At 34.4% G+C, this 14680-nt stretch overlaps 1 protein-coding gene across 10 annotated transcripts in view; it reads right to left on the bottom strand.

Moving 5' to 3' along the window:
- The window catches only part of Nbeal1 (neurobeachin like 1), a 194684-nt gene that overhangs the window by 118356 nt on the left and 61648 nt on the right, over positions 1–14680 (bottom strand). For 9 of the 10 annotated variants that reach the window (XR_015737269.1, XM_087903350.1, XM_087903357.1 and 6 more), the window contains 4 exons: positions 13622–13928; positions 11689–11795; positions 4321–4407; positions 1759–1842 (listed from right to left, as the gene is read on the bottom strand). Coding sequence is in view for 9 of the 10 variants with exons in the window: in XM_087903350.1 (XP_087759476.1) it covers positions 1759–1842; positions 4321–4407; positions 11689–11795; positions 13622–13928 (585 nt within the window). In the remaining variant the exon portion in view is untranslated. The remainder of the gene's footprint in view (positions 1–1758; positions 1843–4320; positions 4408–11688; positions 11796–13621; positions 13929–14680) is intronic. The other variant, XM_087903351.1, reaches the window with a different exon arrangement.

Below are 14680 nucleotides of genomic sequence, written 5' to 3'. Positions count from 1 at the left end.
TAAAAAGCTATGTTGGGAAACAATTATTTAAGCTCAATAACCATACTATACCCTCTCAACACCAGCAGTAAGACCCCCTCTAAATCCAGACAATATGACCCTCTTTTAACCAAGGCTGTAAATAGTTATTAGTGTGTAGCTCCTTCATCAATGTAATTTTTTTGGTGGGTTTTGTTTGTTTTTTGTTTTTTTGAGACAATTTCACTGCAGAGCCGTGGTTAACCTGGAACTGGCTATGTATAACAGGCAGGTGCCATCTGAGTGCTGGGACTAAAGATATATGCTACCATATAAAGTCATCAATAGCTTTTAAAATCCTACAGTATCCATAAGGAGTTTGTCTATAAATTTAACAGCAAATTATAAGAAGGTGAGCTATTTTTGTAAACTACTTCATGACAGGTGTCATGTATGTGCTTTTATACACTTTTGATATAGAGATGAATAATTTGCTTTGGTATGGATCTTGATTTATTGATACAAATTTAAGGTCAATTTTGTTATATGTAGACTTCTGCTCTTGATTAAGAATTTGTGGTTGTGTAGCTCATTTAAAAAAATGTATCATTAAGAAATATAGGTTAATAGACAGTCACCTATAATAGTCAAGATTGTAGTTATGTCAGTTAGGTTTTCTTCAAATCTTTCAGAGACCTTCAGAATACGGCATTTAAAATGTTTTAAGAACTTAAGACTTTTTATGACAGTGAGACACATCTGCTCCTGGCAGCACCAATTACTTTGAGAGGAAGATGGGCATCAAAGAGGCTCCCTAGCCATTTGGGAAAGAAACTGCTCTTGCCTGGACTTCTTCACTGGACATGCAGTAGCCACAGAGACTGCTGAACTTGCCTAAAGGTGAGATGATCCTTTGGGGTTCCTGCTTCATGAAAGAGTCTGCCAGACATTCTGCAGGACACAGAAGACAGTGACTGAACTGTCTTTGAAATTTCCTGCTTCATGGAAAAGTCTGCTGGATACTATGAACCTGTAGGCTGAAGATGGATGCCCCAATAGTACAGAAGAACTCTGGGTGACTGTCCAAGCAGCTAGAGGTCTATCAATTCAAGAGTTTTGGAAGTTGCTTACAATGTACTTCCTATTTATTATATCCTTCTGGAGTCTTTGATGGAGTTGAAGAGTAGATAGTAATAATATAGTTTTCCTTAGTTATGATAAAAGATAAAATATAAATATTGTAACTGTAATTGTTGCTTGATACCTACCTATTCTGTTATATGTAGTTTTGCTATGTTAAAATTACACCCTTCCTTTTTTGTTTAAATAGAAAAGGGGAAATGGTGTAAGGTGTAGGAGGTCCTTCTGTTGTGTTTCTTTCATTGGTAAATAAAGAAACTGCCTTGGATTGTTGATAGTGCAGAATTTAGGTAGGCAGGGAAGACAGAACTGAATGCTGAGGGAAAGGAGGCAGAGTCAGAGAGAAGCAATGGATCCACCGCCAGAGCAAGACATGCTGCCAAAACTTAGCTGGTAGCCACTGCCATGTGGCGACATACAGATTAATAGAAATACATTAAACTAAGATGTAAGAGTTAGCAAATAAGAAGTTAGAGCTAATGGGCCAAGCGTGATTTAATTAATACAGTTTCTGTGTGGTTATTTTGGAGCTAAGCTAGCTGGGCGGCTGGGACAAACAAGCAGATCTCCTACAACACACTTTCACATATCACTTTGGAATTCACACAGCAAAAAATAATATAATAAACATATTTTAAAGCTTAAAAATCCATTTCTCACCTTAGCAGCTGGAGAATTCTTCATTACTGCTGTCAAAGCTTGAATTGTTGATACAGCCAAACAATCTAACCGCCCCTGAAATACCTAACAAAGAAAATAGCAAGAAATTAACAAATGAACTCAGGGTTTTGTTCACATGGAAACCTTTGTTCTGAAAAACTGAAGAAATAATAACATGCATTGTATTCCTCTTCCTACCAGATGGGTGGTTGAAACAATATTATCTGCAAGAAAAAGTTTCTTAATTAACAGAAGATAAGTCACATGTCAAGAAGAATGAAGCACATTCACTTATATTAAGTTTTTTGAGGGGGAGGGGAAAAACAAACTTTACACATGCCTTTAAAAAATAATGGACAATCTCAAGAGGAGAGGAGGGAGGTCTGCAATTAGAATTTATACTATGCTTTAATTTCCCTTTAAACATACTTGAACTTACTAGGCTTAAATGGTTAACATAAATATAATGAAACATAGCTTAAATAACTGTTTGCTTGGTTTCCAAATTCTGTACAGAAATGGAAATGATATGGACACATCATCTTTAAACAGGCCTATCTATTTCTATAAATAATTTGAGGCAAATGATGAAAATGAAACATTTATATATAAGTAGTGGTATGCTTTGGAGAAGGCAATCTTTTGTGTTAAAAGTTTTATGAAAGAATTAAAAACTCACTTGACTTTTATTTAAGATTAATCATAATTATGATATGCATTAAATATCATGAGATATTCTCCTAGAGCATAAATCAATAAGTACCATCAATAATACTAAAAAAATAAAAATTAAGAAGTTAAAAATTTAACATGGTTGCTATATACAACTTAACCAACCTTTATAGCATAGACTTTAGACTAGAAAGCTGGAGTTGTAAAGATGACCCAACAGTTAAGAGCATTGGTGTTCTTGCAGAGGACCTGGATTCAATTCCCAGTACCTGCATGGCAGCTCACAACAGTCTGTAACTCTAGTCCTGGGAGTGTGATGCCCTCTCCTGGCCTCTGAGAGCACTCCACTCTCACACACTGAGAGACATACTTAAAAATGAATATGATTTAAAAATAAAACACACAATATTATTATGATCTTAAGCTAGCCACTCACATAATAACATTCTCTTTTCTAATTCCAAACAACTGGTCTGTATACTGATAAAACCCTTTAGCTCTTTAGGTTTACTAAGTTCTATTACGTTTTTGTGTGGTACTTAATCTTGAGTTCTGACTTTCATTGGTATTGTTGTCAAATATTATTGCCCAAGAAAAACACATGTAGTACACTTTAAATATAAATTCTGTATACAAAAGATTCATATGAATAAGATCTGTGGTGGACTTTGTTCAAGAATAAACTAAAAAGACCTCATCATAGCTACCTTTTAAATTACCATAATCTTTTGTACGAAATTATAATATATAAGAAGCCCTTAAGAGAGTATAAATAGGAAGAATATTAAGCAATAAAGAGCTCTGTGAATCTCTATTTTACACCCAAAAATAGAAATTAACAGATTACAATACTTTTTTTCTACAACTCAGTAAACCTAACATTAAATGTTGCAGAGAGTGGGCTGTTTGTTTGTCCTGGCCGTCCGGCCAGCTTACACTCGAATTAACCACACAGAAACTGTATTAATTAAAACACTGCTTGGCCATTAGCTCTAACTTCTTATTGGCTGACTCTTACATATTAGTTTAAGCCATCACCATTAATCTGTGTATTGCCATGTGGCAGTGGCTTACCAGAGATTCTAACCAGCATCCATCTCCAGCAGAGGACCATGGCTTCTCCCTGACTCTGCCTCCTTTCTCTCAGCATTCAGTTTTGTCTTCTTTGTCTACCTAAGTTCCACCCTATCAACTAGGCCAAGGCAGTTTCTTTATTCATTAACCAATGAAAGCAACACACAAACAGAAGGAACTCCTACACCAATTGAAATAATTTTAATAAAAGATATATAAATTCTCTAGCAAACTATGTTGAGGGAAAAAAAAGCAAATTTACAGGTAGGTTTTTGGTTTTTCCCAAATTAATTTACCAAATATATTTTGATATTCCAATATACAGTTGAATTTTGAGAACAAAAATAAAATTGTATGCTAAATTAATATTCAAAGGGCTCATCATCTTCTTCCCTTCCTCCAAGATTCAGGTTGTCCATTAAATTATAATCATTATGTCGATAAGATGAGAAGAATCAAGACATTGACAATGACTGTGCATATTCAGAAACAAGGCCCTCATGTCCCAATATACCACAGTGCTTAGAAAAAGAAGCCCCTCAAACAAAGTCATCACCAGGTGGGTCAACAGTGATACTGGGTTCCATTCCTGTACTTTTTATTTTCCCAAATTGAAAAAAGGCACACATTAACACCGATAGAATTGTAATAAGAGTTTATCTTTAAATTTTAATAATTCTCAAAAATAAATAATTACTAGAATCAGAGGTGGGTGTTTTTTTTTTTTTGGAAAAATAAGAAGAAAAGGACAGGAATAGTTAGCCCATTGACTGATTCTGAACTTCAGTTGAAACAAGATGCAGGCTTTGTAGATACCTGGTCCTCACTTATCTCTGTCAGTAATTGGTTGGCAAGGTCTTTCTCGTTCTTGTCTGCCACCATACTGTGAGCATTTAAAAATAGCTGTTAAAAACAGAGACAAGAATAATGGAAAAAGAACATTAAATTGTAACCTAAAAGAAGAATGAGGTCCAACTGGAATTTCATGTCTCTTGAAAACTAATTGAAGAATCCACATATGAAGTACATCTCTTCCAGAAATAACTGCTTTCTGAATAACAATTTTATAGCAGTTTACACAGTATATAATGGCTGTAGATATGATTCTCCTTTAGAACTCACAGTAAGAACTAACAATAGATTAATATTCCCAAATTATTAAAGAAACAACAAAGAATGGCACTCAGAAAAGTAAACTGCTACTGAGATAGATAAAAGATACTACAGTAAATAATGATCTGTTTAGCTGAGTAAGTTTATAAAATCCTACTAAGCTAACATTAAAAGGAACTCTTTCCAAAAATACTCCTCAGAGTCTCAAAAAGACTAATATATAGCTTGACAAAGGATGCACTGACTGACCAAGTTTATCTGACCTCACATCTTGTTAAAAAATATTCTTCACCTGAACCTACTTCATATTTTACTTTGTAGTCTTGAAAGGAAACTGGGGAACTCTCTAGCACACATGGTATGCTTTAAGTTTTTCTAAAAGATAGATAGATAGATAGATTGATTGATTGACTGATTATGTGTACAGAGTTCTGCCTGCATGTATCTCTCCCTGCAAGGCACCAAATCTCATTAAAGATGGTTGTGAGCCATCATGTCATTGCTGGGCATTGAACTTAGGACCTCTGAAAGAGCAACCAATGCTCCTAACTTCTGAGCCATCTCTCCAGTCCCGTGCTTTAAGATTTTTAAAAACTTATCATTATAGTGGATGCATATATGTGTGAGCATAAAAGGAAGGGGGCATATGCCACAGTGCACAAGTGGAAGTCAAAGGACAACTTTAGGGAAAAAGTTCTCTCCTTACACCTTTACATGAGTTCCACAGATCAAACTCTAGTAAATGGGTCAAACACAGATCTAACACTTGTCACTTTAGTGACAAATCCCTTTACCAAATGAGCTGTACCACTGGCTCACGACTATTCTCTTTTACATGAATCAAAGGCATTAAGTACTTTACTTTTAGTGTATTAACTCAGCATCCAAAAAGATTTTGGCTTTTGTCAACTCAATGGGGAGAAAGAAACTTCAAATGAAAGTGAAATGGAGAGAAAGGTTTATAAAGAAATTAACAGCATCCTAATAAGTAATTTCTTAGGAAATTATGTATTTCAGAAAATGGAAAAAGTTAAGTTACATGTATAAATGATGGATTATAAATCGGGCAGTAGTGTAACCTACTACTGGATGCAAGAGTGTGTGTAAAGCTTAATGCAGTAACAGGCTTTGGACACAGGGACCTTGATTTGCATCTTGGTTTTATTCAACTTCTTGAGTGCTTGAGTTGAATTTGTACTACCTAACCTGGCAAAATCTCTAAATGATCCTTAGTATCATTAAGAGTGTGTATGCGTTGTGCTAAAGCTCAAAGTTAGGGCCTTATGCGTACTTAGGAAGGTGCTCTATAAATGAATTAGATCCTTAGTTCTTTGCTACTTATACAAGCTTATTTATCTAAAATGGGACTATCCTATCAAATAATTCTGAGGTTAAACAATATATAATCTATAGTAGTTTATTTACATGTCTACCAAACAATAGGGATTTCAAAAATGAAAGCCAATATTAGAAGGAAAATTATATATGATATTAATTTCTTTATTACTGAAGTGTAAAGGAATGGTGATGCTCAGACAAACAAAAGTAGAATTAAGTAGTATTCAGGGTCAGGTATATAACTCACTAGTAAAGCACAACCCTAACAGACAAAGGCCCCCAAGTCTGATCCTTACTATCACAAAACAGAAGCTAACACACCAGCCTGCACAAAGAATTTGTTTGTTTGTTTTTGTTTTTCGAGACAAGGTTTTTCTATGTAGCCCTGGCTGTCCTGGAACTCACTCTGTAGACCAGGCTGGCCCTGAACTCTGCCAACAGAGTGTGGGATTAAAGGCATTCACCATCACTGCGTAGCCCACAGAATACTGTTAAAGTTCTTGGTCTTAAAATAGAAAGTATAACTCTAATTTAAGACAAAGAAAGCACAAGATTTCAGCCAAGATGAGGGTTTTAAATCCTTTCTATTACTAATGACAGGTTGTTTTTTTCTTATAGTTAAAATATCATTGTATTATCAAAATGCATTGTACAAAACTAAAAGAATTAACAAAATATTCAACATTCATCACATCTACCCATAAAAGTCTAATATATGATATCATGCAATATGTATGAGGGTGCTGGAGAGATGGCTCAGAGGTTAAGAGCACTGACTGCTCTTCCAGAGGTCCTGAGTTCAATTCCCAGCAACCACACGGTGGCTCACAACCATCTGTAATGAGATCTGGTGCCCTCTTCTGGCCTGAAGGCATACATAGAGACTGAACACTGTGTACATAATAAATAAATAGTTAAAAAAGTATGTATTTTACACATATACAAGAAGTTTATATTATAATGAAACTTAGATGCCAAATACAAAGGCCTTTATACAGGTTCTTGGGAAATGAACACATATTTAAATTGGTGACTACCATACACAAAGATGCCAAAGAAGCTACCAACAGTATAGGTCAACAAGTGGCTCAGTATGTAAAAAGTACTTGCTGGATGGAACAACCTAAGTTCCATTCCCACATGTTATCTGTTCTTCAGATGCATATTTTGGGATATGTACACACATTTACATCATGCAGATAAACACACACACACACACATACACACACACACATGCATAAGTGCACACACACATATACACAATAAGTTTTCAAAGAAAAACTACCAACAGTTAGTCTAAAATTTTCTATCAATGCATAAATTACTTTTGCTATTTCAGCTTTAATTGGAGTATTTCCATTAAGTATTGATGTTTAAACAGTAAAATCATCCTGATTCTGCATTACTGCATAAAACAGACTAAATGATTTGTTTATTAAAAGCAACAACAAAATGATACAGAAAGAAATATACAATTCATTTTGGAGCTTAAATTTTTACAACATTCCAAGTGTATATTCAGAAATACTAACTATGTTCATAAGATGTTATATCAATAAACACTATAATTGTCACCAGGCAGTGGTGGCACACATCTTTAATCCCAGCACTCAGGATAGGTGAATCTCTCTAAGTTCAAGGCCTGCATGATCTACAAAGCGAGTTCCTGGACAGTGAAATTGTTATACAATTAAACCCTGTCTTGAAAAACCAAACCAAACCAAACAACAACAAAAATTCCAAAAAACCCCCCAAACTTATAATTATCTTATATTTAATACACAGTCAATATTTGATACTAGTTAAAAATCAATAATCCTGAATGAGAAACAAATTTGTAGTAACTATATATTATAATGAATTTAAAGTCAGAAAACTTTAGTATAAAAATCCTAGTTCCAACAGTTATTAGTATTGACCAAGAGCTAGTAATTTAACAACTCAGGGCATTATTTCTTCACTTCTATAATGAATAAATTTGAAAATTTATTTTAAAGATTTAATTTTAATATTTGAAACAATTACTGCCTGAATGGCGAAATTTCTTTAATGTTGGGTGTTGGAACCCTTACGTTTCTGGTAGGAATATTAATTAGCACAGTCTAAAGGGAAATAGTATGGACATATCTCAGAAAACGAAGAACAGAACTGTTATATCCAGTTCTCCCACTCCTTGGTATATATCTAAGGAAATAAGATCAATGAACAAAGGACACTTGCATGCCTCTTACACTGCTGGACTATGTACAACAGTTAGGAGAAATAATCAGCCCAGAAGCATGTCAACCATCAAATGGGCAAAGAAAATATAGTACACCATATAATGTGGTATTAATGTTGACTAAAGGAAAAAAATAAAATTTAAATTCTGTCACCTGAAACAAAGTGAATGAAATATAATACGAAAGACATAGACAAGTGCCACATGTTCTCTCATATATGGAAAAAAAACAAAAAAAAAACCAATTGATTCAAGTAGAAGAGGATCTGCTAAGAATTCAGAAGGATGTGGGGGTGTTGGCGGCAAGGGCAGAGGAATGGGTAAACATGATCAAACAGCATATATGGTCATAAATACTACATGAATCCCAAATGGAGAAAACTACTGTAAGGAAAGGGATGTGTCCAAACGCCTGGCTGTCCCTTCTGAAAATAATTTCTTCTTTGGTATTTTCAGATTCAAAGAAAAATGTAGTAAGTGACATGAAATATTTAACTTTTTTAAAAAGCTGAGGCAGGTGGATTGCTGTGAACTTCAAAGACAGTCCCACAGTAAGTTTGAGGGAAGCCCAGGTTATAGAGTGAGGCCCTACCTAAAAAACAAGTACAAGAGCTATAACTATGAAACTTGGCTGTAGTGGAACAAGTATAGTCATGTGCTATTATGATGACGTTTTGGTAAATGACAGATCGCTATTTGATAGTGATTCTATAAGATTCTATCACTTGGTGAGTTATATCTATCTTAGTTTGAACAAGTACACTTGGTGATGTCCATCCTAAAGATGTATTTCTTGGACTGTAACACCCTGTAACATGTAACTGTTAGGCATCACTCTGGTTAGCTATGAGAAAAAAAAAACTATTTTTTTTTAAAAAAACATTTCATACTAGACTTATTTATATACTAAAGAGAAGTCCATCTTGACAAATTTCAGGGTAAGGGTGTAGGGATTAAAGGCATGAGCCACCAACACCTGCTAAATCCAGTTTTTTTTAATAATACACGAGATAACTTTGTTACTAATGATATCTTCCTAAGTGAGAAAGTCATACTGTCTTTATAATAAAAGTATTTTATAAATATTTCTGCTGTGAATTTTCATCTCTCTATGATATTTTTCACATAAAGAATATTTAAAAGACATGAGGTTTTTAAAAAAAGACAGGAGGTAAGACATGCTGACTAACCAGAAATCAGGAGTTTTTGACAACTTCTGAAATTTTTATTATTACAGGCTTCATCAATATATTAAATGCATTTTCTGTCCTATTTAACTATATTATTTATGTAGGTGGGTCTTCTGTCTATGTGTTATTTTCATTGGTTAATAAAGAAACTGCTTTGGCTTTTTGATAGGGCAGGATTCAGATAGGTGGAGTAGACTGAACAGAATGCTGGGAGAAAGAAAGCAGAGTCAGGCCGACTCCACGATTCCCCTTCCTGAGACGGACGCTGACTAGACTCATGCCAGTAAGTCACGACTTTGTGGTGACATACAGATTATTAGAAATGGGTCAGTCAAGATGTGAGAGTTAGCCAATAAGACGCTGGAGATAATGCGCCAGGCAGGGTTTAAATGAATACAGTTTCCGTATAATTATTTCGGGTATAAACTAGCAGGGGAGCTGGAATCCTGGCGGGAGTGCAGCCCGCTGCTCCTTTTGCAACATATTACTATTATAAAGTAAGAAATGAAGTAATATTTAAAAATTTCAAAGATATAGCTTTTTACAGTGAGAAAAACAAAAATCCTTACTGAGGAATAATATTAGAATCAACCAAGTGTTTTCAACTAGGAAGTATAAAAATTAATAGAAAGATATAAGATCTATGGAGTAGTTTCATTTCCAACCTTTCTAAAAACTTTTGATAACATCTTAAATCCATGGGCATACAATATGAAGGGCAAAAACATTATTTGTTGTGCACTCACTCTCTCAAACTGCTGTTACAAGTATAAACGGGTAAATCACAGCAACAGTGAAAAAGCAAACTAACAACATGTACCATGAGCCTTAAAAGTGTTCCTATTATTTTTCTAGCTCTCTATATTTTCTACTTAGTTGCAGTTTTTTAATACAAATTCTCCGGCTTTTAAAACATTTGGGTCTAGTCTATGCCCTATGACTAGGAATTCTACAAAAAATAAAATTCCATTTATAAAACTTCAAAGTGTTATCTGAAGCTGGGCAGTGATGGTCCATGCCTTTAATCCCAGCTCTTGGGAGGCAGAGGCAGGTGGATGCCTGTGATTTGAAGCCTGTCTCAAAAAAAAAAAAAAAAGTTTCTGATAAGAAAAAAAAAAAGAGGCTGGGAAGATGACTCAGTGAATACAAATGCTTGCCATACAGCATGAGGACCTTGACTGTATCTGTATGTTCTAGAGAAATAGTGAATCAAGAAATCAGTAGTCCATGACTTTAAATGGTCCTAAATATAAATGTCTGTATCAATGTCTGTTGGAAAATAAAATATTTCCTAAACTAAAATATCATACACAAATATTCACATGAGCTTTACTACTTCATTTACTACTTCAATTTATTGTCTGAAGGCAGTAAAGCTCATGTGAATATTAAGAAATTAAGAAAAAAAACCTGTCCCCATGTAGACAGTGAGTAGATTGCTTTAATAGGTTTTTCTGAGCTTGGAGGATTTAAATATTTGCCTAATTCCAAGAGCAAAATGTATGAACTGAATGCGGCTGCCCTCATCCTAGCTTAGGCTGAGTTAGTGAGAGCGTGAGAGGCAGAGTACCCATTGATACTTACACACCATCAGAGAGGACAGCCTGGGCTGGAGTCCTACTTCTGTCTCTCACTGCGTCTGAGATCCTGGACAGGGTATAAATCTTTGTGCCTCACTTTTCTCACCCCTAAGATGGGGTGAGTATATATGTACATATGCTAATATAGTCTAGCTATATAATATTATATTATAATATTATATAATATAATATATAATATAGTACATATGCTAATATAGTTTTATAATGATAATTAAATCAGTTTATCTGGCAAAAAAGATAAAACTTGGCAATATAATAAAATGTAAACACAAATTGATAAAAAATTGTCTGCAATGGCATGCTCAAATCTGAATCAAAAGAAATCTTTGTTATTGTTTTTTGATTTTTTTGAGACAGGGTCTCACTATGTAGCCCTGGTTGTCCTAGAACTCACTACACAGACCAGTCTGGCCTCAAACTCCCAGAGATCTACCTGCCTCTGTCTCCTAAGCACTGAGATCAAAGGCATGCCCAACTAAAACAATAACATTTTAAAAAGTCATAAATAATGCCAACAAGATGGCTTAGGAGGATGAGGCATTGCTGCCAAGCCTGACAACCTGAGTTTAATCCCTAAGTCCTACATGCTAAAACAGAACCAACTCCCACAAGTTGTCCTCTGACCTCCACATTTATGCTGTAGCACACGTCCCCGCACACAAATAAGTAAATAGGCAAACAAACAAATGTTCATAAATATAAAAAGTTAATAATAAAGTACCTTGCAGTTCTGTAGAAGTCGTATGAGATGTTCAAAGCAATTACTGTTAAGGAAAATGGCCTGAAGAACAGGCCTGTCTGCGCAGTCTAACATGGCTGTGATGGTATCTATAAATTAAAAACAAAAATGACTCATGTAAAAGTAAAAATTTGGGATCAAACATGTATCGTCATCATTTTAAAGTTAGGCTTTTCAGTTGGCAGAACAGATGCAAACTAACTGGGAAATTATGTAGATAGGGAACAGAAAACAAAAAGTTGTAAAGAAAAGTGAACATTTTCATACTTTATAGTTCAAGCTAGTTTAAATTGTAAATATGACTGGCAAATATTTTTTAGCAAACTGCTTATTTGTTCTTTCATAAAACTCATCCTGTGTCTGATTTGCTATTAATAAGCAATATCTGGGGGTTGGAGAGATGGCTCGGAGGTTAAGATCACTGGTTGCTCTTCCAAATGTTCAATTCCCAGCAACCATATGGTAGCTCACAACCATCTATAATGAGATTTGGTGCCCTCTTCAGGCATGTATATAAACATAATAAATAAATAAATCTTTAAAAAAATAAGCAATATCTGTTTATGTTATTTAGTAGTAATGTTTAAACACTATGATATGACTATATGGCCTATGAAAACATACTATTTATCTCTCAGTTCCTACTGTGGAGATAATACATTTGAAAAATCAAAGGATATCTGGCATGGCAAATATCATAGTTCCTAACAACAACAACAACAAAAGAATTCCATCCAACAGAGAATCAAACTAATTTTTAAATTTACAACTTATAATTACTATCAAAAAATAGCTGGAGAGATGATTCAGCAGTTAAGAGCACTGGTTACTTCTCTTCCAAAGGTCCTGAGTTCAATTCTCAGCAACAACATAATCATCCACAGTGAGGTCTACTGCCCTCGTCTGGCCTGCAGGGATACATGCAGGCAAAACAGTGTATACATAATAAATAAATCTTTAAAAAAAATTACTAATATAAAAGGAAACATTTTTTTTGTATTAGGTTATATAGTAGTTATTGGCATTTCCAAATACTTAAAATATATATATATATAAAACTATCAAAGGGGATTTAGATGAACAATAAAAAAAAATAAGGAATGATCAACTGATATGTTTACTATCAATTCTGGAGTCTGGAATGCACTTGCAGCATCACTACTTTTTGCCATGGATCACAAAGCTGGTGACTCATAGAGAATGGGCCTGTAGGATCAGAGTCTTGGCCTTTCCATGCCAGTTCTACTCAGTAGGAGCTAAGATACTTCAGAAAAATTACTGAGTATCTGACTCCATTAGAAGGGAATAATGAGTATGAGTCACTTATTGACTGAAACAATTGATACAAAGAATATACTATACTAATACACTGTAACCAAAACAAAAAAAAAAAACAAATAACCTTCATTTTGAAGAAAAAACATCATATAAACTGATTAGGGAGTTTGTAAAGTACAGAGACCAGATATAGTTGCACAGAGACACAAAACAACCAACACAAAGAGAAGAAAAAAACAAGGACACAGGGGTTCTGTGTGACAACTAGATTTTCTGTTCTAGAGAATAGAAATGTTAGAGAGGCATTTATTTAGTTTATTTTTATCATAAGTAAAAGGATATAAATAATATCTTCAAAAAATTCTTCTTCCTGGCAATTTTAGTCATAACTTTCTTTTTAACAGACACACTTTATTGGATTATACTTCCAAAAAAGAATAGACAGTAAAAATGTAAAAATGATAAAATAAAAATATAAATAAATCAATTCCATACTAATCATTTGGAAGTCAAAAATATAAATACACATTACTTAAACAAAACAGTCAATATTTTTAATACAGCAGACTGCATCTCAAAAGAAACTGAGAATAAAAAAGCAAAAATGAACTGAGGGAAATCTTTATTGAATACTTACTGAGCATCTTAATCTGCAGAGCTATGAACTGGCTTTCCCACCGCATGGACTTCCTCTGTTTGGGTAAAGCTGAGTGATCTGAGTTGAGCAATTTAAAATAGTTCTCCAGTACCGTACTGGTTTCCACCTGACGCTGGTCAGAACTGCTAGTAAGAAGGATATGTACCACTTGTGTCAGGCATTTCAGAGTTAGTTCTCTCTTCCTACTCACTTCCTCAGGATCTCCTTCCTCCCATGAATCACAATCAGACAAAACCCGCATGAGAACTTCCATGGTGGCTGGAGAAATAGCTTGCAAAGCATTCCTCTGAAACATTAAAAACAGTAAAAGATGAAATGAAATCTAAAGGTTTTACATATTTGCAATAACAAAGAATTAGTGAGCCTATGGGTAATTTTTTCTTTTAAATAAATTAACAAAGTTATTAACAAATATATTTGATAAACACTGCAAATGTTACTTGTATCTAAGCCTTATTTTGTTCACTACTAATCTGAAGTTCAACTTCACCTTCTTTGCAGCTAAAAGACACCATGTAAGATAAGGTTTTGCTCAAAAAAACAGAAGACAAAGAGTATAAAAGAGCTATTTCTTTATAAACGGAAAGGGGTTTCTTTCTTTCCTTTTCCATCCTGGAGAGCAGACACAATGCTTAGAACCACCTTATATTAAAAAAGATACAACCCAAAATTAAATTGTAGGCAGTGTACAGAAAGTAAAATAGGACACACTAAGGGTCTTAGCCCATTGCTGATGTGAGAAGTCCTTCTGTGTTGCTTTTATTGGCTAATAAAGAAGTTGCTTTTGGTCAATGGCTTAATAGAGTAAAGCCAGATTGAAAGAGGTATATAGAGAGAGTAGGCGGAGTCAGGGAGATGCCATGGAGCTGCCAGAGGAGAAAGACGCAAGATGCCAGCCAGAACCTTACAGGTAGGCCAAAAGCCTCATGGTAAAATATAAAATAATAGAAACGGGTTAACCAAAGATATAAAAGCTAGCTATCAATACGCTTAAGTGATTGAAGAAGCAGTGATTTAAATAATATAGCTTCTGAGTGA

Source organism: Myodes glareolus, chromosome 1 (genome assembly GCF_982192425.1).
Source record: "Myodes glareolus chromosome 1, mMyoGla1.1, whole genome shotgun sequence".
Lineage (NCBI taxonomy): Eukaryota > Metazoa > Chordata > Mammalia > Rodentia > Cricetidae > Myodes > Myodes glareolus.
This window is presented reverse-complemented; position numbering and strand designations above follow the sequence as displayed.